Below are 21,018 nucleotides of genomic sequence, written 5' to 3'. Positions count from 1 at the left end.
TGACCTCTCCTGGCAATTACTGCTGTTCTACAGTGAGATTCTTGGAGGCTGGAGCCTGATTTGTTCACCATAAGTACTGATTCCCCATAGCCTCTCTCATCAGCTGTGGGGTTTTGCTCTGTATTAAATGTTCTCTTTGCAGAGCCCTTATTTACAAAGGCTTCGCTGGCACAGTGGAACTGCTGCCCAAAAATTTAGCTTGAAAACAGTTTCCAGGAATCATCTCTTCAAGCACTGTACTATTGGAATGATCTTCCCCTGCGCTCCCCTACAAAATGCGCAGCCAAATTCATGCCTGACGTAAGCCATCCAAATCCATGCTGCGCTGCAGAGCTGTCCAGTGGGTTTATCTTGCTGTGCACGTGATGCACGTCTGTTCACTTCATAAAACTCCCTTCCATTCCTGGAATTGTGAAACACACTTCATCCTTTCCTGGAATACCTGTATTGGTAGGCTTATCCAACAGCTTTAAATACATACCTTCATTTTGGTTACTAGGCAACTTTTGGTCCCACAACAGAGCAAACCCCATCCTTTTTTCAGTTGTTTTTGTATTTACGCAGATGGGTTACCTTGTCGTGACTTGTCAGTTATGACAACCAGCCACAACCAGAGTGAAATTTTAATACCTTTTTTTTTTCTTTTTTTTTTTTTTTTTCCCCTGCATATTAATCACAGCCAGGCACTCTGCCGGTATTTTAGGCAGGACAAGCGCCTAACTGCCTTGTTCTCACGTGGGCACGTGCATGTGTAAACAGTTTCCAGGTCTTTGGTCTGCAGGACAGGAAATCCTCTGCAGCCCAGCGGTGGAAGAGGCACAAAGTGGGCAGCGGGGGGAGGACAACAGCTATATACATATAGAAATAGAAATCTGAGTTAAAGAGATGCAAAGGCTTCCACAATTCAGAAGAGATTTTATCTTTGGCATACAACGCAATTTACAGTTTTGGCTGCACGCTTTCCAAAACAATGACAGACACTCCTCCGGCACGTCTTGCTTTCTGCTCATTTCTCTCTCTGCTTGGATCGTTCACCTAAAGGGTTGTGACCCATATTTCCACTTCGGCTGTTATAAAGGGTTATTTTGACGTGAGTGCCCTGGCTTGGCTCTGTTTCCACGCGAGCAAGCTGCTGTTTCCGGATGTGCTGTAATCAAGGCCCCGTTTACGCTGCAACAAGTTGGTCTTGAGCTCTGCAGCAGGCTTCCTGGACTTTTTTGTTTTGTTTTTTTTTTGTTTTGGTTTGGCAGCAGCCAAGCTGTGCATCAGGATTTCTGTGAGCTCAAGTATGAGCTGCGTATGAATGCTAGGGCTGGTACAGAGACCACTCAGTGAAGAAAAAATACAACTGAAGGACAGAGCAGACTGCGTGCAAATGACATTGTTTAACTTCTGTTATTTTCCTCTGGCTGCATCATACAGCGTCAGCACTGACAATAACACCACAGTCCAGCAGCAGAAGCATACATAGCCATAAAATTTTAGTTATTAAACACTTTCCATCCTGTCCCTCTCCCTTTCTCCCATTTACTGCTCATTTTCTTACCCAGCTTGCATCTTGCCAATGGCATCACATCTGATGGAACACTCTCTCCAAGTGAATCCAGACACGTATGCAGATGTCAGACTTTACATGAGCATCCATGGTGATGCAATACTGTCATAATTATATCTAATAATCACAAGCCCAGCTCAAATCTTTCTTAATGTGAAGGGAGCTGTATCGAGCCCAACAGCCCTCATCAGTGCCAGCAGTTGGCGTGAGGGGTTGTGTAATGCAGGAACGAGAGGACGCCGGTTGCAGCTGTGGAGGTGCAGAGGCTCACGCTGTTCAGACTGCTGGAGTTCTGTTCCACAAACCTAGAGAGGGGGCTTTGGAGAAATTGCTAAATTTTGGAACGTCCTCTGATGGCTCTCTCTGGAAACATCCTTAATTAACTGCCACAAAAATTCCACCCAGGGCCCCCTTCTTGCAGAAGAGTGCTGCACACAGGTCCTGATAGCATCCGTATGGGCTTTGAAGGACCCAAGCACACGGCTAGCACTGGCTGGAGAGTGATGAAAGATAGTGGAAACTGGAGATGGGACCCCAGCCCAGAGTGCAGCTGGAAATGGTGCCAGTGGCATTTCTGTGCAGTTTTACAGACTAGGGATGCTGTTTGGCCGCAGATGTTGACTGCAGTAAAACACGCACAAATTGTATAGTACAAATGTTGCTGGATTTAAAAGTTTCCTTGCGAAGTAATGCAAGTTTGCAAATCCGGAAAGAATATTGTTGGGACTTGTCGAAGTGCTCAATATAAACTGTAACACGCAAGCCATTAAAATGAAGATACTTGGCATTCACAGTTACACATATGGGCCTTTCAAAACCATTCTTCTGGTTTGGCAGCTCCTGCGATCCTTGAATGATGCATGACTTAGTTTTATACGTTCCTGTAAGATGCTTCTGCGAAGTTGGCATTTTTTTAAAAGCTTGTTGCTTGTGAGCTGGAGAAGAAAGCTGACTACAAAATGTAGGTCTGGTCTGAGAGAAACTTGTGAAACCCACTTGCTTGCGTGGTTACTTTTCCAAATCCTAGCTGGTGTCTGGGCTTTGTGTTCGGTTTTCACCAGGCTACTTCTTGATGCACAGATCTTGAAGCAGATGTTTAGAAGCACCAGTGAAGCAGGATATGCAAACAAAATGTCAGAGCTGTCCAAGGCTGGGGACACTTTCTGTGCTGATAAGCGACTCCTATGAGTGGCCAAACTGATCCATCTCCCTCTCTGACAGTGCCTTTGTCTAAGGGGACTGTTGAGTGAGGCTTTAAGGCTAAGCAGAGGATAAAAACTTACAATTGACCATGTCCAATGACTGCCTCAATCATGTGACATTTCCTCCATGTACATAAAGGCATAATTGACACTTTGGACCTTGCAGATGTTTTGCAATTCATTTGGTTCCCACAAAGATATCAGAAAGTAAGTCTCGTGAACTGGCAATACTGTGCTTTCCTCTGAACATGCTCTTATCGCTAAAACGTATTTAGATGCAAATCGCACCATGTCTCATGGCCCCACTTGTTTTGTTTTGCTTTTTCCTTCCCATTGCCTCTAAACAGACTGTGCCATCATTTTTTCCTGAAAGTATTAAAATACTCAGACATTCCTGAAAAAAACAAGTACACTTGTCTTCTTTGCAAACGATCTGATTCACACGCCAATGTCAGTGTATCCTTTTGCCTTCTGCTCATGGCGTTCTGCTTTATGCTTCCTAATTTAATTTGTCTTTCTGTCTGTTCAGTGATCCTTTCCAAAGAGAAATCTCTTTGCTGGGAAGCTATTTGCAGTGCTCTCAACAGAAGCAGATGCTGTGAACAACTGGTTGGCTTCATCTGGGTCTCAGAGGTCTGGACAAAGGGAGAATAGCATGGTCCAGAATGTTTCTTCCAGAAACAAAGTGAGTTCTGTGATTTCTTCACATTACTTTAAACAATGACAAACAAGACCATATATATAGAGAAAGAAAGAGTTAATCGTCCTTCTGGATGCTACAGGCACATCCTTCCTTCCTTCCTTCCTTCCTTCCTTCCTTCCTTCCTTCCTTCCTTCCTTCCTTCCTTCCCTCCCTCCCTCCCTCCCTCCCTCCCTCCATCCATCCATCCATCCATCCATCACCCACACTCCTTGTTTTCTCAGATGATGAGGCTTATGCCAGCCTTAGCCACTAAAACAGGGCAGGAACTCAAAAAAGCAAAACTTGACAAAAGCAAAGCCAGTCAAAAAAAGAAAGCAGAGTTCCCATTTTATTTTTCTTCAGAGATGCAGAGACAGCCATTCTCATTCAGGAGCTAAACTGTGTTCCTTACTGTCCTGCATTTCCTTTATTTTCCTTTCCTAACCATTTAAAAAATAGTTTTGAATACACTTGGTGCTGCTGTATGTGAGGACTGGCTGTGGTAGCTGAGCTCCTCAGTTCATTGCCTGCAGATACCCTGGGCAGCTGGCTTCTCTCAAGGTGGTGCGGTTTCTCCCTCTCTGTCTATCCCTTTCCTCTGCTTCCACAATGCACAAGAAGAATTTCTGAGGGTCACAAAGCCTCACCACTAAACTGCATGAAATCACAAATCTGTGATTCTGCTGCAACACAGCACTGAGGTAATTTTATCGTTTTCAAACAAGGTTCTAAAATATAAAGGTACAGCATCAGAAGGATGACTAAAAATGGAAGGTACAGCTTAGAAGGAATGACTGAAAACTTCAACTTTGCTGGATCAGTTTATGTATTACCCTTGTCTCCTCTCACAACCAGGCTTATTGCAGTCTTGGTTAGGGCAAGATCATTTCCTGCTCTAGAAGGCTATGTTATTTGTCCATGGAAAACCAAATAAGAATCAAAGATACTGGTGAACAATTAGGGTGAACCCAAAAAAGAAAAGTTTGCCACTTTAATAGTGGACGAATTAAAGCTATAACAAACTTCAGGGAAAGGAGTGGATCCTGGTGTCTTCATGCCATGACTGAATGACTTTTTGTAAGATAATGCCTAAGTCAGACAAATTGCTTGGCTCAGGAGAGAGTTACTGGGTGAGACCTACGGCCTGCATCATACAGAAGTTCAAGCCAGCCAGTCTCTACAGCCCTTAAAACCCATGCAACCAGGAGCTGCAGGATGTCTTGAGTCAAGCAAAGAAATTCCCTGCCTTTGCAGGCAATCATAGATTAATGAAGTGACCTCTTACAGCTGGCAGGGCATTTTGGCCCCCAGCATTTACACTAGGGTGATGTTGCAGAACGCGTCTTCTCTGATGGTTAGAAACCTTTGTGAATGTATTCATGGGTGATGTACATATTTGTCTTGTGGTAGCATTGTCCTGCAGGTGAAATAGCACTTCTTGCTGTATGTACTTACTGAGAGCAACCTTAACCTTTTGCTTTGCTAGGCTAGACAAACTCCTAATACAGGCTCTCAAGTCACCTGACCACTCTGGTTACCTTCCTTTGGCTCCATTCTGCTTTCAGAAACAGATTGCTCCAGCTCAGGAAACCAGACCACTATGAAGTCTTGGTACTGGACCCTGCTTCCACAATTCCTAAAGGAATACCTCTGCTCTTCTCAGACCAGGAACACCTTTTTCAGGAAGGACTGCCAGCTCGGGTTCAACTTCCAATTGTTTTCACATACTGAAGAGATGCAGAGGGAACTCAGGGCTGCAGCTTGCAAGTCAGATCTGCAGTCCTCAGAACAGGAAGACAGCTTGTGGCAAAAAATACATATGGTGGGGTTTACTACCCAGCCCCCTTTGAGTGGAGAGTGGGGAGGGAGGAAGAATTAGTCAGTTTTTCATAGGAAACATCACTTTACTTCACCTTCCCTGTAAAAAGGTCCTAGAAATTAATATAGGAAAAGCACCTCGTGTGACATACACAACCTTCTAGGTTTCGCCCAGCGTTATACGCTCCAGGACTACCCAGACCTTGCAAAGCAGTACCTTTCCCTGTGAGACCTCCTCTTCTCTGGAGCTATTGCTTTTCCTTAAAGAAAAGTGAAATTCCCTTTAGATATTGCCTTTATATTCACCAGAGGAGGTGCAGACTTCCAAACTAAGCAGATTTTTTTTCCCTTCTGTTATGCTCTGACCAAAATCCCCTCCTTTGGCAGTGCTGCTCAGGGTTACATCTCTTTTTGATTTTCTGCCACCAGCTCTGAGGTCTACCAAACAAGGTGTCAGGAGTGGATTTCTGTTGAGAAAGCCACACACCCTGTTTCTGTTCACCCCAGTGGTAGATCTGAAATGTGTTAGGCAAATCTTTCAAAAAACTGTTCTTACGTAAAATGAATATATGACAAGTGTCACTTCAAAAGTATAATCTTCAGTCTGCTATGAATGAGTGAAAATATTGAATCAGATTTGACATTATAACAAGCTTACCATGATGTTTTGATGGATATAGATGCTGTTAGTATTTGATACATATACACAAAAGCCCTCTTAACTGTTATTGATGGCTTTCTAATATTCGACCTTCACCTGAGAGATAGGATGCAATATCTTTTAGAAGTTACTCATACCTTGGCTGAGGAAAGCACTTGGGCTTGATGTTCAGCGTATCTGTGCTTAGAGGTCACCAACATTGCCTTAATTGCATGTTTAATACTTTTTAAAACCTCATGCTTCATCTTACAGGTTTTTAAACAAGTATTTTCAGTTTCTTTCAATGAGCAGTCTACTCCATGCAGATACATGAAGAATTTTGTGGGATTTTGGCAATTTGTGGCAATTACAACTACCTAGCACTGCTAGTCTGAGTGTTCTTTGACGGAGTAAAGGGTTCTGAGTGACATGCATCTTTCACTGGTGGAGAAAACATCTATTTGCTACTTCGGTTTGCTGATGAAACTTTCTGAATTACAGTGCTAGAATTGAATTTCAGGGTACTATGCATAATTCTTATGCTTGATCATGGTTTTGGGTCCTTAAATAAGCAGAGAATATTAGCACTCAAAAAACAAAGTCACTTCAGAAGAACCCCCCTAGAAGTCTGAAAGGAAAGCAAAGCAAAGCCAGTGGTTTTCTTTTTTTTTTTTCCTTTTTTTTTCCTTTTTTTTTTTTTAATAGTTCCTAGAAAGAAAAAATCCAGAGACCTGTAGTCAATGAGCAGACCTACTTCTTCAAGAAATGATTTTATCTATGAAGGCTTTAAGCTTTTTCAGCTGGCTTAAAAGATGCAAGTACCTAAAAAAAATGAAGTAGACAAATAAATAAAGTCACCTCAGCGCTTCATGGATATCCTGGCTTTTGCAAAGGCTTGTCCAACCACAACCTAAATAATTCAAAGCATTGTTGTCAGGCAGCAGCCCAGTCCTCCTAAATAGGCACTTGCCTTATCACTCTACAGCAGATGCTTCAGCCAACCATTGGATATTGAAAACATAAATAATGAAACAAAATTTGGAGACAATAGTTTCTGGGCTGGGGACAAAATACTCATGGATATTGTCAGTCTCTGAGTAACCAAGCAGCAAAAGCTCAAGTGACAACAATAGGAAGGAGAAGAATAGGGACAAGTGAGGAGGCCTGAATCTCAATAAGGCGCAGAGCTGCACATGCTGCTGTTACCCTAGAAACTAACCTCTCCCCTGAAGAGGTTTGCCGGGGCATTGTTTGGGGGACACAAGATGTGTCATACACCAGATGGTCGTGTGCTGTATAACTCAGTTATCTGAGAGGACAGAGTAAAGGAATGCACGCTGCAGAGCTCGTCGGAGGGCCGAGCAGGGCACCATCTGTTCTTTCAGACCCAAGGCACTTTGCTTTTTCTTTTCTTTTTTTTTTTTTTTCTCTCTCCTTTTTTTTTTTTTCTCTTTCCAAGAAAGGACGGGAAAACAAAATTAAATGATTCACCATTCAGGAAAAAAGAAAAAAAAAAGCTTAATACAGTTGCCATATCTCACTTTCATTTAGCTAATTTTATCCCTGGGTTTTATGTCAGGTGAATTGCTTTTTTACGCCTGGGAGAGCAGCAATTATTTCTCTCTCAGGAGTCTATCATTTATAAATAAAACCCCTTTGAGACCTCATCGGTCATTCACCATCTGAAAACCCCCAAATGCTTCTAACCATATGCTCTCAAAAGTCCCCTCTCTCCTCCCCGAAGTTGCGCACGAATGTTTGTGCAATGCGGGGGAAAGAAGTCTTCCTTTCCAGGAATTGTTCTCCGCCTCTGTCGGGAGTGGGAAGGGGGGAAGGAGGAAAACTAAAAGCCAAAATGAAAATCGCAGCCTGCATGACTGGCGTAGGAAGGAAATATTAATCACAACTTGCGCGACGCCAAGGAGCAGTGACTAAGACGTCTGTTAGGTGAGGCAGAAGTAGGTGTGGGCATAAGAAAACATCGCGTGAGCCCGCTGCAAGTACCACCGAAGTCAGCAGAAAGGCTCGCTGACTTCCAGACAGGTTGGGATCTGGGAGAATCAGATGGAAATAAAGGTTCAGGACATGTCAGAGTACTTTAAGGGTGTATTAAGGCTTAGGGCTTCGGTGCAAGATGAAGAGAGGGTAGTAAAAGTTGGTTAGTAAAAAAGTAGTAAAAAAGGTTGCAAGAAGTGTGAATGAACCGTGTATGCTTGGGGTAGTACTTTTGCTCAGTGACAGACCTGCACTCTGAGCCAGCCCCTGCCTGGGGGCTCACCTTTCTGCTTTTCTGCTTTGGCCTTCTGCCCCATGGCAGCCTCCAACTTCCATATGAAGCCACCAAGCTGCCCTATGGCTGCAGCGGTGCCCAGGGGTCTCGGTGCAGGGAGCAGCCACAGGGTCCTGCAGCAGGTAGCCAGCCTTTGGCATTTAATTTCCAGTATGCAGTACTTGCAGAGAAGGTCAGGTTAAGTGTGTGTTCTGTCATTTGGATTTTAAAAGATGAACTATGATTCAAAATGGTATTATGGCTTGCAAAAAAACCCTCATGTTGTGGAATCAGTCCTCAGGCCAGCAGCTCTTACCTGTGCACATCTCTCTCTGCCCATCAGACCCACATCAGATGAACATAAAGGAGAGGAAATGCTTGGATTAATTTAGAGGGAAATCTCTAGGGAAATCAAGTAGAAAGCATGGAATCAAAGCAGAAAAACTACATGCAGAATCAGGGCCAAAGATGGAAAAGGAGTAAAACATGAATCACATTTTATATTTAGGTTACAGATAGCTCAGGTAATAACCTGATTAGGCAATCATTAGATCTAACAAATAATTAGGCAATATTTAAATGGCAGTTATAGATGATAGCATCTCACAAGCTGCATGTAATCCTAATATTTCATACATGTTTCTAGTTCTTACAGCACTGGTAGTGCTTGTAACCACTCTATCTAATGCATTCATCTTTATGAATTAATGATCAATATACTCTTAAGGCTATATAACACAGCATGACTGAAAATTGGATTTCTTTTGCTCTTTGTTTTTTTTTTTTTTTTTAATACCCTACAAGACTGCCAACTTCTAAATTTCTAAAAAAAAAATAAAATCACACGAAGGAGCTGATATGTCTCCAAGTAATCCCCTACTTCAATGGATTAGAATAAAAAGAATGAATTCTTAGAAAGAATAACATCAACAATAATATTTTCTTCATTGTAATTAACAAAAATGATCAAAAACTGTCCAATGACAAACCAAAAAATCAGCACACAGCAGAAGTCCTTGCTGGCTCTGGCAGGGAACACATATTAGCAGGGTGAACTATGGAGCACGGAGAGCAGCAGCAATGCATTTCAGTATTTCAGTGTGCTTTAAGGGTTGTGTGAAATGCACAGGCACTGCATGCTACAAATATACTTGGTAAATTATGGCAAGAAAATCTCCAAAGCTTCTTCTGTTCCCCCCCTCTGGGGATTCGCCTTTCTCTGATCCAAGAAATCTCACTGGCGACCGCCTATCCCACTTTCTGCACCTGGCCGAGTGATTTACCAGAAACTTGACAGGGTCGTGGAAGCTTTCTTTTCTTTGTTCCACGGGTGTCTGCCATGGAGAGCCAAGCCTGGATTAGCTGAGTCTAAATCCCTGGGCAGTTCGCCAGAGCAATGCTAGTTCTGAAGAAAACGGAGCTCCAAGATGATTTTGAGATCGGCTTTATGCATCGGTTCTTCTTAGGTGCAAATCCACGGGTAGAGAGCATAATGCCTCACGTCGGGCTGGTAAGCTGTTCCCCGTAGGCAGCAGTTGCCAGCCAATGTGGGAGTTATGTGAACTTTCTGCCTGATTCGGACAATGCTGTTTCTCTGGGGCCAGCCCTTCCCTGGCAGTGCTCCCTCGCCAGCCATGTAGGCATCTTTTCACTGGACAACACGCTGCATTACAATAATGTGCATGGACACGTTTAATAATACGCCTATTCGGCACCTGCATTTTCTTTGTTGTGGTGCCAACCATTTTGTCATATTAGCTTTTAGGTCGCTGTCTTTCGGAGCAATGTGAGACTTGCCGTGCTGCCTTGTAAAAATATCACTGTTTTCCAGCATCTTTGTGTAGCTGCCCTGAAGGCAAGGTACACAAAGCCTTGCAGAGGTGGTGGCTCCTTGGAACGAATCTTCTGCAGGTCTCCTCCTAACCCCAGGAGCCAGAGATGCTCTCGTGCCCCAGGGCTGGGGGTTGTATCTGTTCGGAATCTCTGCGTTAGCAAGGGGGGGAACTTTTAGCCCAGTTCCCGTGGAAACAAGGTTAATGCACTCACACTGTGTTTGTTTTGCCTCCCCCGAATAACTTTTGAACCTGTCGGCCTAGTTCAACTAAACTTGACAGAAGGGTAGAGGTCTACAAAATAATTAAGTTCTTATAAGTTTTGTGAAAATAGACATTGAGGCAGAAGAGAGGGGGCCCCGCCACTGCCTGGTCTAAATGTCCTGGCCATGGAAAGGCTGAGCGTGAATTCACATCTCGTCAGGCACCAGGGGAATGACACAGGAAACAGACCTGCTAAACATCGCAACCGCAAAAGAAAGTTTCAGCTGAAATTTGCACTTCTTAGACATCAAAGTCATCCCACAGACAAGACACAAAAAAGCCAGTGTTCACAGAAATACTTGTTAGTTTCTATTTGTACTCAGCAACTGCTTGTTCACAGGACCCAATCCTTGCTGGAACTTGGTTAAGTATTGCTGAACACAAGGAAAATCCTGTAGCGATGGGTCCCACACACACTTGGGTACCAACTATTTCTTTCCATTAGTTTCTGTCTTGCTTCCCTTCATGTTTCCTCATCATAGCTGCCACTGACTAGGGAGCCTAAGAGCCAAACTGTTATACAAGTTATCTAAAATGGAATTTAAAAACATATTTCCTTTTGTGTAAAATTGTTTTATTATGGGTGTTCACAAGTGGTAGGTAAGGAAATTTCTTATCAGCAAAGTAGAAAGAAATACCTCTAATATTGTCGTGGCTTGAAAACATGAGAGAAATATGAGAGTAGTATAAGCCAATGCTTTGAAAACAGAAACATGAAACAAACTTGTCAATTCAGATGTCTTTGTGACCACAAAGAAAGCAATACTGCAGATACGACCGATTCCAGCTTCCACTAAACCTACGGGAAGCCTTCTTTAACAGATTTTGAACTTGCAAAGGCTCACAGTGATCTGCATGGACTGAGTAGTCCCACTGAAGGCAACAGCACAACTCCTATGTGTAAACGAAGCACACAAGTAGATTTGCACAGGAGTGGGACATAAATGGGAGTTGCATCAGACCTTTAATCTTTTTCCTTTTCTTCTTCTCTGCCCCTCCTCTTCGCAAACCACCACCCCATCGGTGAAACGAGAATGATAATACCCATCTCAGCAGGGAATGTGAGGATTAGTTTAAAACTGTTTTTACCTTTTCTCTTTTAAACTCAGAGAAGAAAATCTTTCTGTATTTATTTATTTTTATTTTTATTTTTTTATAATTCAAGGAGCAATTTGTTTCTTGCCCAAACCTTTCTAGCTCAGTGGGTAGGGGAAGCCCTGGAATATTTCCACCTTCCTCAGAACTGATGATAAATCAGCACAGAGGTGTCTGCTAGCCACAGCTGCTGTTAACTTGCTGCAGTAGAATGGCCATTTTGTGTGCTGACATCAAACTATTTCTCTAGCACTGGAGCATAATGCTGGCCCATTACATTATTTGAAACAAGCCTACTTTAAAATAGAAGAGTGAAATGTTCAGACTTCTCTTCTTTTGTAAGATACTTTGTGAAAAGGAATCTGAGAAGCAATACCCGATAGTTGTCAGTGTGGCAGCAAGTGCTTCCAGCTCTGAAACTGCATAGGCTCAGAATAATACCGGCTTTTCATATGTATTACATTTATATAACTGTGGTCACTAAAGTCCCTTTGTGCTAGACATGGAGCAGGCATACAGAGAGAGGCAGTCCCTGTCCCAAGGAATTTGTGGTCTGAACAGACAAGTGGGCTAAGTGGAAGAGATGGGGCAACAAATGTGGCCCAACAGGTGAAGGGACTCGCCCAGAGGTCACACCACAGATTAATACTAATGCCAGGCACAGCACTTATCTCTCTTCAAGCCCAGTGCAGCTCAGACCAGGAGCCCACGCTTTTGTTTCTCTCTAAACCTCCTCCTTGCACACCCCCCCATCTTTCCTCCCATTGATCTTCTTTTTTGCAAACTTGCATAGTCACGGGCATCTGCTGGGGACAGCTGGTGTGTTTCCACCATCAGCTTCAGCTGGGCAGCCCCACCTTCTTCTCTCTTCTTCCCTGGCTTCCTACCCTCTGCTCTGCTGTAGTGGCCTGACCTACCGCAGCCTGGCAGGCTGGGGAAGCGAAGCCAGCTGACAGGCTTTAGGCAGACTTTCTGGGGGCTGAGATTTATATTGTAGGTAGGGATAGGGGTTACACCAATCTTATAATCCAAACTGCTATCGAGGTGCTCAGAGAGAGACTCTTTCTGCATTCTCAGGCAGTTCTTTGTTTTAACATTGATAACAAAAACAGGGTAGAGAACCATAAAGTCAAGGCTTTGCCTACCTTACAGTTTCTTTTGGCCTTCACACAATTTGCAAGCATTTCCTATTCACTTAAAAAAAATGCTCTGAACAATTTACGTGAACAGCAGACAGCAGCAAATGAGGTTTCAACAGCAACACACTGCATGACAGCTACTTCAGGCAGTGAGGGCATCGAGCTGCTCAGCTCATCTTCCTGCTACCCTTATTCCACAACAAAGGATAGATAGCAGTGGAAGAAAAAAGCTGAGGTACTTACTTTCAGGAGAAGTCTTCCAGGTATGAAGCCCCAGCAGATGAAACAAATCTAGTCTGTTCCTCAGACCAGAGAGGTAAGACCTGTCTCTGGTGAGCAGCTGGGGATGGCTACCTCCTGGCAGCTGTGTGATGAATTCTGATGGCTCAGTTTAAGACAGCCTGGAGAATGGATCTTCTCTAAGGGCAAGGTGGATTATGGGATTTGAGGTCACAGGTTTCAGAGCTGGTGCTCTTTCTGGAAGGATCAGCTGGACCCAGATGTGGAATCAGGCCTCATAGCAACCTGCCATCAGGAGAACTTTAAAACCTGATTATTCTGAGGATACAGGATACTGGAGATGTTCAAAAGGATAGGGACTAACTGACATGCCAACACAAGGGAATTATCTTTTGCATGAGATGTTTACTGTGAAATACTGTTATCACTCAGATCAACTGCCAAACAGAAAACGTAGGTAAGATCTTGAGAACAACCAGATTGGAATGGATGTATTTGCTGGTTATCACAATGCCTCTAGAAAGGCATAGACCTCGATGCTTTTAGCAAGTGCTAAAAGATACATCTTTTTCCCCAGGGCTACCCCAGCTGATTAAGTCGTGCTTTTTTTTTAATTTTAATTTAATTTTATTTTTTATTTCTCTAGTAAAAAATCAGCAGAAGTTTCCAGTCCTGTGCTGCAACTAAGACATCCATACACTGTACTAAGAGAAAAAAAGAAAAGTCAGCAACTTTCATACACGTATCAAATTTCTGGATTTTAGAAAAAACAGAAGACAGGGTACTCTTGTCCTGTATTTTATTAGGAAATTAATAGGCTGATTGATAACCTGAAATTACACAGTGAATTTCATTGAAAAAATATTCAAAGTAATCACAGCAATTTTGATTTTCTATAAAACATAATGCCCAGGTACAATTCCTGTTTATGTCTGTAAATGTCTACACCCTTAACATTTTTCTATTGTACAGCAGCAAGACCAGATAATTGTAACATGAAGTTAATTAAATACAGTATACTTTTCTCTGCAGTCCAAGTGAAAGAGATGAAATGTTTAAAACAAAGTCCAGCATATAAGCAGTACTATGAGATGGTTCCCTGAAATCTCAATTCGGACTGCTTGTATATAACAAAGGTTTATAACGGGAACTGCTGTGTAGAAGTATGATGCTTTAGGACATAGTTTTCCAGTCGTTGGTTTTTGGTTTTTAAGTCTGCTTGCTTTCAAACACTGAAATCTTACATTTTTACATACAGTGCTAGAGTGAAACACAACTTACAGAAATCTCAGTTTGCTAAAGTCACACAGCAGCCAAGATGTCCCTGGTGTGGGGCGGGACATCTGGCTGCACCTGCCCGTGAGGCGGGCTGGGACAGCGCAAAGCTGTGATGAGCTGTGCCTTGTTGCAGAGATTTCAGCATGGAGCCCTGCTTCCTCGCTGCAGGCTTTCATTGCAGCTCCTTTCCTTTCCACCTGCATGGTGAGGCTTAGAGAGCTGTTGCTGGCACCCGGTGTCCCCAGCTGGGAGGGGACTACTGCGGGTACAGTCTCTGCAGTGAGGTGCCCTGGATGTGTACGATGCTCAGAGTGCAAGACCTGATTAACCTGTCCATGTCTCCCCCTTCCTTTGCCAGCAGTATGGGCTACCATCACCATGCTGGACTAATCAGCTGTGCTGTCATCCTCAGTTTTCTGACACTGTCAACCTTAAAGATGTTCTGCTTTCAAAGAAGGGTGGGTATGGTACAGGTGCTGGCTATCTGCAAGGGTTGAATTTCAGCCTTAGTAATCAACTCTCCAATCCTGCTCAGGTTGTACATGTGAAAAATCACACCAAGCCAAACTCTGCTGTTCTTACTGCAACTATAACATGGGGTAACGTGGTTTGTAGGTGAGGCCCTGTGTCCTCTGCATTAGAGCTAGCACTTTTAAATACCAAATGACTCTGGAAGGGAATCAAATTTCTTAAGCTATTATTCAGGAAACTATTCAAATTGTCATGTATGCTGTCTGGTTGAGAGATGCTTTCCTGAACTGGGGCCTCAAGTCCTGCAAGAATTATGGATGCTCAGTAAGTGGCCAGCTCAAGCACTTGACCTGCAAGTCCAGTCACTTCAGACTGCTGTACTATTTTTGGATAGTGTAAGCTTAAAAAAAAAGAGTAGATTTAAGAAGAGGTGGGCCTTCTTTTTAAAAAGCTATTTCAGGACAAGGACATTCAGACCACTCTGTTTTCTATTTATATATAAATTCTTTGGCAAAAATTTCCTAGAAAGCAGAATCATTTTTTCTATGTAATACTTTATCGTCTCCCCATGAAAAACTGGTATCTTAAAAAATCTATAGTACTTTCCACTATAAATAGTATTGTTCCAGATTAAGGATTAGTTCCTCCCTGAAGAAAAACAGATTAAAAAAATCTGGTCATTATCTGATAATGTTTATATAGCAATGTTAAAATAAAACAGCAAAAGAAAATCATTCAGCATGTGGTTTGTCATTCTCTAGAATGTTAGTGGTATGTTTATACAATAAAAACAACATAAGTTATCCTACTTTGTTTTAAAAACATTAGTAGTAGAAATATATATTTATCTGCAGATTCATAAACAAAATGCACATTTTCCATCTAAGTTCAAGTATTATTAGAATATTATTATTACTATTATTATTATTAAAGGATCCCTAAATCCTTGCAATTTTGCCTCTCTTTACATTGTTTTGGTCTTTAGGAGCAATAATGAGTTGTGATCATTTTTGTTGACAAACAAAATCGATGTGGAGGTTTCTGTAAGTTTTGCCTGGTAGAACACAGCCCAGCAATCCTTAGGCTACTACAAACGGCTTTTAGAAGAGTGTGTTTGAGACTAGTGGTGTATACACACAGCAGTCACGTGCTTTGTTGGATGGCGGATAAACTTAATTCCTTCCAGGCTCTCAGCATTCAGTCCCATTTAAAGGAGAAAGGTGGTAAGAGCCCGACCCAGACTTATACCATATCAGGATATATCATCTTCGTTTCTTCTTGGTACTGTCAGTTGCTCATAGGTCGGTAGGGTGTTATTAGGGAGAAAGAGATCTGAATTAACGTTGTTGCCTCTCTGAGATGATCTGTTGTTCCCTTGATCCCCCTGCTGACTGGAAACCAGATGATGCAGCATATCTGTAATGAGGTTCAGTTTCTGGTCCATCTGTGTAACCTACAAAGACATAGGGAAGGTTTGTTTAGTGTCAGTGTGTGAGAAAATTGCAACAAGCCACGTGATACAAATGCGACATTAAAATGACACTTTTTTAAATTAGCATGACAATGACCTCCAGGAAGACACCAGAGATCCACAGTTCCACAGCATTAGAAATTTAATGCAACTGGTCAGTGTTGGATGAGGAGAGGCCTGTTAATTCTCATCTCTGCGATGTGCTTTGACAGTTGTTTTATACCTGGATGAATGCACGACAGGTGGGCTTTTAAAGAGAAGAGCTGGGATAGGGAACTCAGTCCCAGAACTGAGCTTCTGTGTTTTTGTTGTTGTTGTCATTATTGTCTCCATATATTTTTAAAACATTATAAACTACTAACATGTTTATATGCCTTAATAATACCAATATGCTATAGTAAACATCCACCCTACTTGCAGTGATCTAATCCAGAGTAAACTAGGACTGACTGATGCTCTCTTTGTTACATTTGGGTCCAATTACCAACTCAGGCCACAAAATGCCCCACGGATATTTTTGCTGATGCAAGTGCATAACAGCTGCATTCTGTGGCAAGGGGAGGGAGTAGGACATGATTTAGTTTCATTCTGTCTCTGCTCCAATGACACAGCGTTCACTAGGATTGCCATTTGAATTACATGATTTACAACAAGTCAGGAACTCTTCTAAGATGGATTAAAGCTTATTTTAAAGCTGGAGACCTGCAGAGGAAGGTTCAGACTGGATCCATAATGCTCATTTTCTTCTGCCTTTAGACAGATACTCTTTACATTATTTAATTCCTCTTATTTGCATTCTCTGCTCTTCTACTCTGTAGGAAAAAATATAATGAAAAATCAGCATACCTAAGAGAGACTAGATTATGGAGATGTCCAAAACCTAGACCAAGCTTGGATTACATTTGTGTTACTCAGAGGAAAATCAAGAACCAAATGTTTCTAGGAGCAACACAATTTCAGTCTCTGGTTTCTTGCACTTTGCAGTCAAGAAGTAATGTGTACCATCCATTTTATCTGGCATGGGAAGCCTCCTCTCTGCTCTGACTCCAGCGTACTGAGCCAGATGTCCTGGTGGGGGGAAGACAGGCGCTTACAGCTATGATCTGGGGAATTCAAATTCAAGCCATCAGCACGGCAAGCAGGCAAACATTCCTCAAGGAAAGATGCCTGTCCTTCCTGGATGGCAAGAGGCTCTGAAACTGGGCAGTGAGAGTCTGCCATTTGGCCTTCCACTCCCTGCTATAAGCATAAAGAAAAAGCCACAATTTTGTCATTGGAGTCTCAGACCCATCCACAGGGATCCTAAAACACTAAGTAAACCCTTAGGCAAGAAGAGGTAATAGGTTTTAAAAAGGGAAAAGAAAGTAAGCAGAAAAAACGTGATGGGAATAAATTGCCGCCTCAAATATCTGCTAGAAAGTAGTGAAAGGCACATAAAACCGCCAGAAAGAGTATGAGTGGGAGCAATTTATATGTGCCTGGCAATCATCCAAGTATCACACAGGATAGTAAAAGACAGTAAGGCTGAGCAGAACATCAACAAACCTGGAGGATTTCAGCAGAGACTAAAATGTTTTTCTACCGTAGAGAAAATGCTGTTTTTTTCAAACACTTTGTACAACTGGTAGGGAAGCAGATACAGTAATTTAAAAATATGAGGTGCCAGAGATTTATACTTTGCAGCTGGTTTTGAAAACATTAGGCAAAGCACCCTAGATGGTACATGAAACACTAGTAATTCTGGATGGAAATGGCTGTTGAAAGATGAGATTCTTCAAATGAGGAAGCTGAAGAACACATAAGTTCAAGATTTCTAGAAGGAAATACAGATGGAGAATGGAGCAGATCATCAGGTTTTCATTTCATCACCGTTCACTCCCTCAAAAAAGGCAAGCTTTGCGCTAATGGTGCCTATCCTGGATGGCAAATTCATGATGTTCCAAGCATGACAGTACGAATCAGGGGCAGCGAAGCTTGCCAAAGCATTTCATTCCTCCACCACCCACCGCCCAGGCATTGCTTGCTTTGTGAGACAGCTGCACTGGAAGGCTGTAGTGGAAGACGGCAGACAGCTATCTTTAGAGTCCAAAGGACAACTTTCCCTCTAAGAAGAAACGTCTTTTGGCTAATTATTCTAAATAACTAGGGGATTCTTATAGATGCATTTTTAAATTTGTGATTCCAGGCAGGGATTACCAGAGGAAACACAGACTGAGGATATATCTGGAAAATGTGCATTTATGAAACTCTTGCAGTGATGAGCTATTGAACATGACAGTAGATTGGACTGAGATCTGGATAGCCCTTCAACAGCTGTGTGTCTTGGTGATGAAGTACTGGAGAGAAGTGAGATGTGAATACTCTTGCTGGGAAATAAATTCCCTGAGATAATTGTCTAATTTTTTTCTATGGAATAAGGTTTGGCTGCAGCAGCTGTGGAGTGCAGGAGGCCCACAGAAGCAGAGGCAGAAGCTAATTACTATTGAGCTGAGCCATATGAGATGAAAAGGAACGACCTTCATCTTCCACGTTCCTACTTATTGGTATAGGTCTCTAAAGCCATTTGTGCAGAGATGTACAGGTAGCTGGTTGTGTTTAGTTGTTGTTTGATCAGTTTTGCTATCCAATAAGCAAAGCTATTTGCCAGGAAGTTCTGTGCCCATTATGGGCTTGCTCCAAGATGCTCTTAAGTCTGTGGTAGTTTCTGGCAATCACAGACTTCCAGTGACTTCAGTGTGCTCTGGATTTGTACATTGCTTTGCTTATGCCTCTTGGGGTTGTATCAGAAAATATTATGTTTGCAAATGAGAGAGCAATGGGACGATGTCAATTCTGCCAAAGTGGGTCCTCTGCTTAAAGCAGGAGACATTTTAAAGAGAGTTAGATGCTACCAGAAGGCAACTTCTACTGTTACCGCAGGCCTCGGATGTGCAAGAATAAGTTGCTTGCTGGTAACAGCCTTGCTTGTTAGCAGTCCCAATCTGCCTGTTGTTATCCAAATACACATCCTGAAATATACTCTTCACTTGTTTTCTGCAGAGATAATTATAACCACTAGAAAAATGTCACAGTGTGCAATACCTTTTTCATTAAACTAGGTTTATGCACTTAACATGCTGCTTGGATAAGTGTATCATCTTCCCTGAATCATAATTTCAAACACATTTACCTGATTAGAAATTAGCAATGATGCCAGAATGAATAAAAGTAAAGCAAACAGAAAAAGTGCTGATGTGGCTATAATCTTAACTGCTTTGGACAACTCTGATCCCTCCACTTAAAACAGCAAACAGTGTTAATTACATAGGAAAATAACTGGGACTGCTTCTTTTATGAAAAACTAAGTAACCTCTTTCTAGCTGATTTATGCTTCATTAGAAGTATGATGCTTGTATGATCAAATTCTTTATATGCAAATCATTTCCTTTGTGTTTTGTAGTTATTGGGGAGAGCAAGCAGTGCTTGAAACTCTTCAGAAATTACACACCACAGTTATTCCAAAGTCTTACTGAAATATTGTATGACAACTAGTTTTCCATCCTCCAAAATCAATTTTCTAAAAGGATCCAGGGGCTATAGACTAAGCATAGGTGGAAAGAAGCAGATTAAAACAAGCTTTGAAGTGAGCTCTTAGAAATGAAAAAAAAAAAAATCCCATCCATGCAGCGCGCTGAAAAAAAAAGAAACCTAACAAATAGCTCTTCGTAAAGACAGAAAGTCTACAGCACAGGTTTTAAATGTCACATCATGAACAAATGTAGCTATCTTACACAGCAATTTTTTCTATCCCTAAAGAAGTCACAGAGGTGTATGACTACACTGACATCCCGTACCAATAGACTAGAGGCAATGACACAGCTCCCGTGCGAGCCACGGGACCCTCTGAGGTGGTGTTTTCAGGAAACAGCTACAACTCAGTATAAAATGACATGCCAACTTTTACAAAGGTATAAAAGACATTCCAGAAGGTGTTAAGGAACAAGGCAGAGACCGTTCTTGCTACATTTTAAACATTCATAGCAAATCTGTGGTATTATTCAGGATAGCAAAGGTCACAATGAACTTGTTTTCTTAATTTTTTTTTTCTCCCCCAAAAAAGAGGAAGTCTGGATGGCTCCAGGGGCAGCTGGAAGAGAATCTCCTTAATGCAGCACTGTGAAGGAGAACTAAAGAGTGGAGACCTGCTCCCAAAACTTGTCATAGGGGTTTACTGGAAAGGGGCAAGGGGAGCTGGAATCATGGAGCTAAAAGGGACGGTATTTTCAGCCATCAATATTCAAGATAGGGGAGCAGGCCAAGGACAAATTTTTGGCGATTGACAATTTTGGCCACAATGACCACAGTTAATTACAAATTACCAAGTTAAACCAAGCACTGCTCCATGATCTGGAGTGGTTAAAGCTGTTGATTAAAGCTGTCTCATCTGCCCTTCATTCTGGGTTTCTAATTCCCTGACTTGGAAATTTCAGAAGTAAAACTTGGACATTAAAAGAATATATTATTAAGGGTAAAAATCATAGTCCCTTTCAACTATAAGGTTGTTCATAACTACTTATATTCTTAATGCAGTTGACTGATTAAACAAATAATTTGAACTAAATCAATAAATTTTTAATCAGCACAGTTTATGCACCGTGCTCACTCAGTAGATTCAGGGGGACCATGCTTGCTCTTAATAGGGAAAGATGAGTGTGAATCTGCTAAAGGACAAGAAATAAAACAGAATGCAGGCTATGCTTGCCTGAATGAAAATGTGATAAACGAAATTTTCAGCTACTTTTCAAACATAAGACTCACGATTCTGCTACCCTGAATTAACTTGAGTGGTGTTAATTCCTGAGAATGCAGCTTTTTAGCTCAAAGGGCAGCAACTCTTGAAGGTATTTTTTCAAAATAACTGAAAATGACAAATATTTATCACCACTGATGGCCTCTTAATGACGAGGAGCCTATTGCTCTGCAACATGAGAAACTTTAATGAAAAGAAAGTCATGCTCTCTTCATCTGTGTATCCTCATAGGTGGTTTTGAAAATAATCTTTTCCATGTTTGCTATTCAGTAC

At 42.0% G+C, this 21,018-nt stretch overlaps 1 protein-coding gene and 1 long non-coding RNA gene across 9 annotated transcripts in view; one reads left to right on the top strand and one right to left on the bottom strand.

The window, feature by feature from the left end:
• LOC137857236 (uncharacterized) overlaps positions 1-21,018 on the top strand; it is a 79,196-nt gene that overhangs the window by 8,029 nt on the left and 50,149 nt on the right. The window lies entirely within an intron of this gene.
• Positions 13,519-21,018, bottom strand: part of KCNQ1 (potassium voltage-gated channel subfamily Q member 1) — a 389,773-nt gene continuing 382,273 nt past the window's right edge. For all 5 annotated transcript variants that reach the window (XM_068683465.1, XM_068683458.1, XM_068683459.1 and 2 more), the window contains one exon: positions 13,519-15,938. In XM_068683465.1, coding sequence (XP_068539566.1) covers positions 15,738-15,938 — 201 coding nt within the window. In that variant the 3' untranslated portion in view covers positions 13,519-15,737. The remainder of the gene's footprint in view (positions 15,939-21,018) is intronic.

The sequence above is a fragment of the Anas acuta genome, chromosome 5 (assembly GCF_963932015.1).
Source record: "Anas acuta chromosome 5, bAnaAcu1.1, whole genome shotgun sequence".
Classification (NCBI taxonomy): domain Eukaryota; kingdom Metazoa; phylum Chordata; class Aves; order Anseriformes; family Anatidae; genus Anas; species Anas acuta.
The sequence above is the reverse complement of the archived record's forward strand: the minus strand, read 5'-3'. Positions and strand labels throughout refer to the sequence as shown.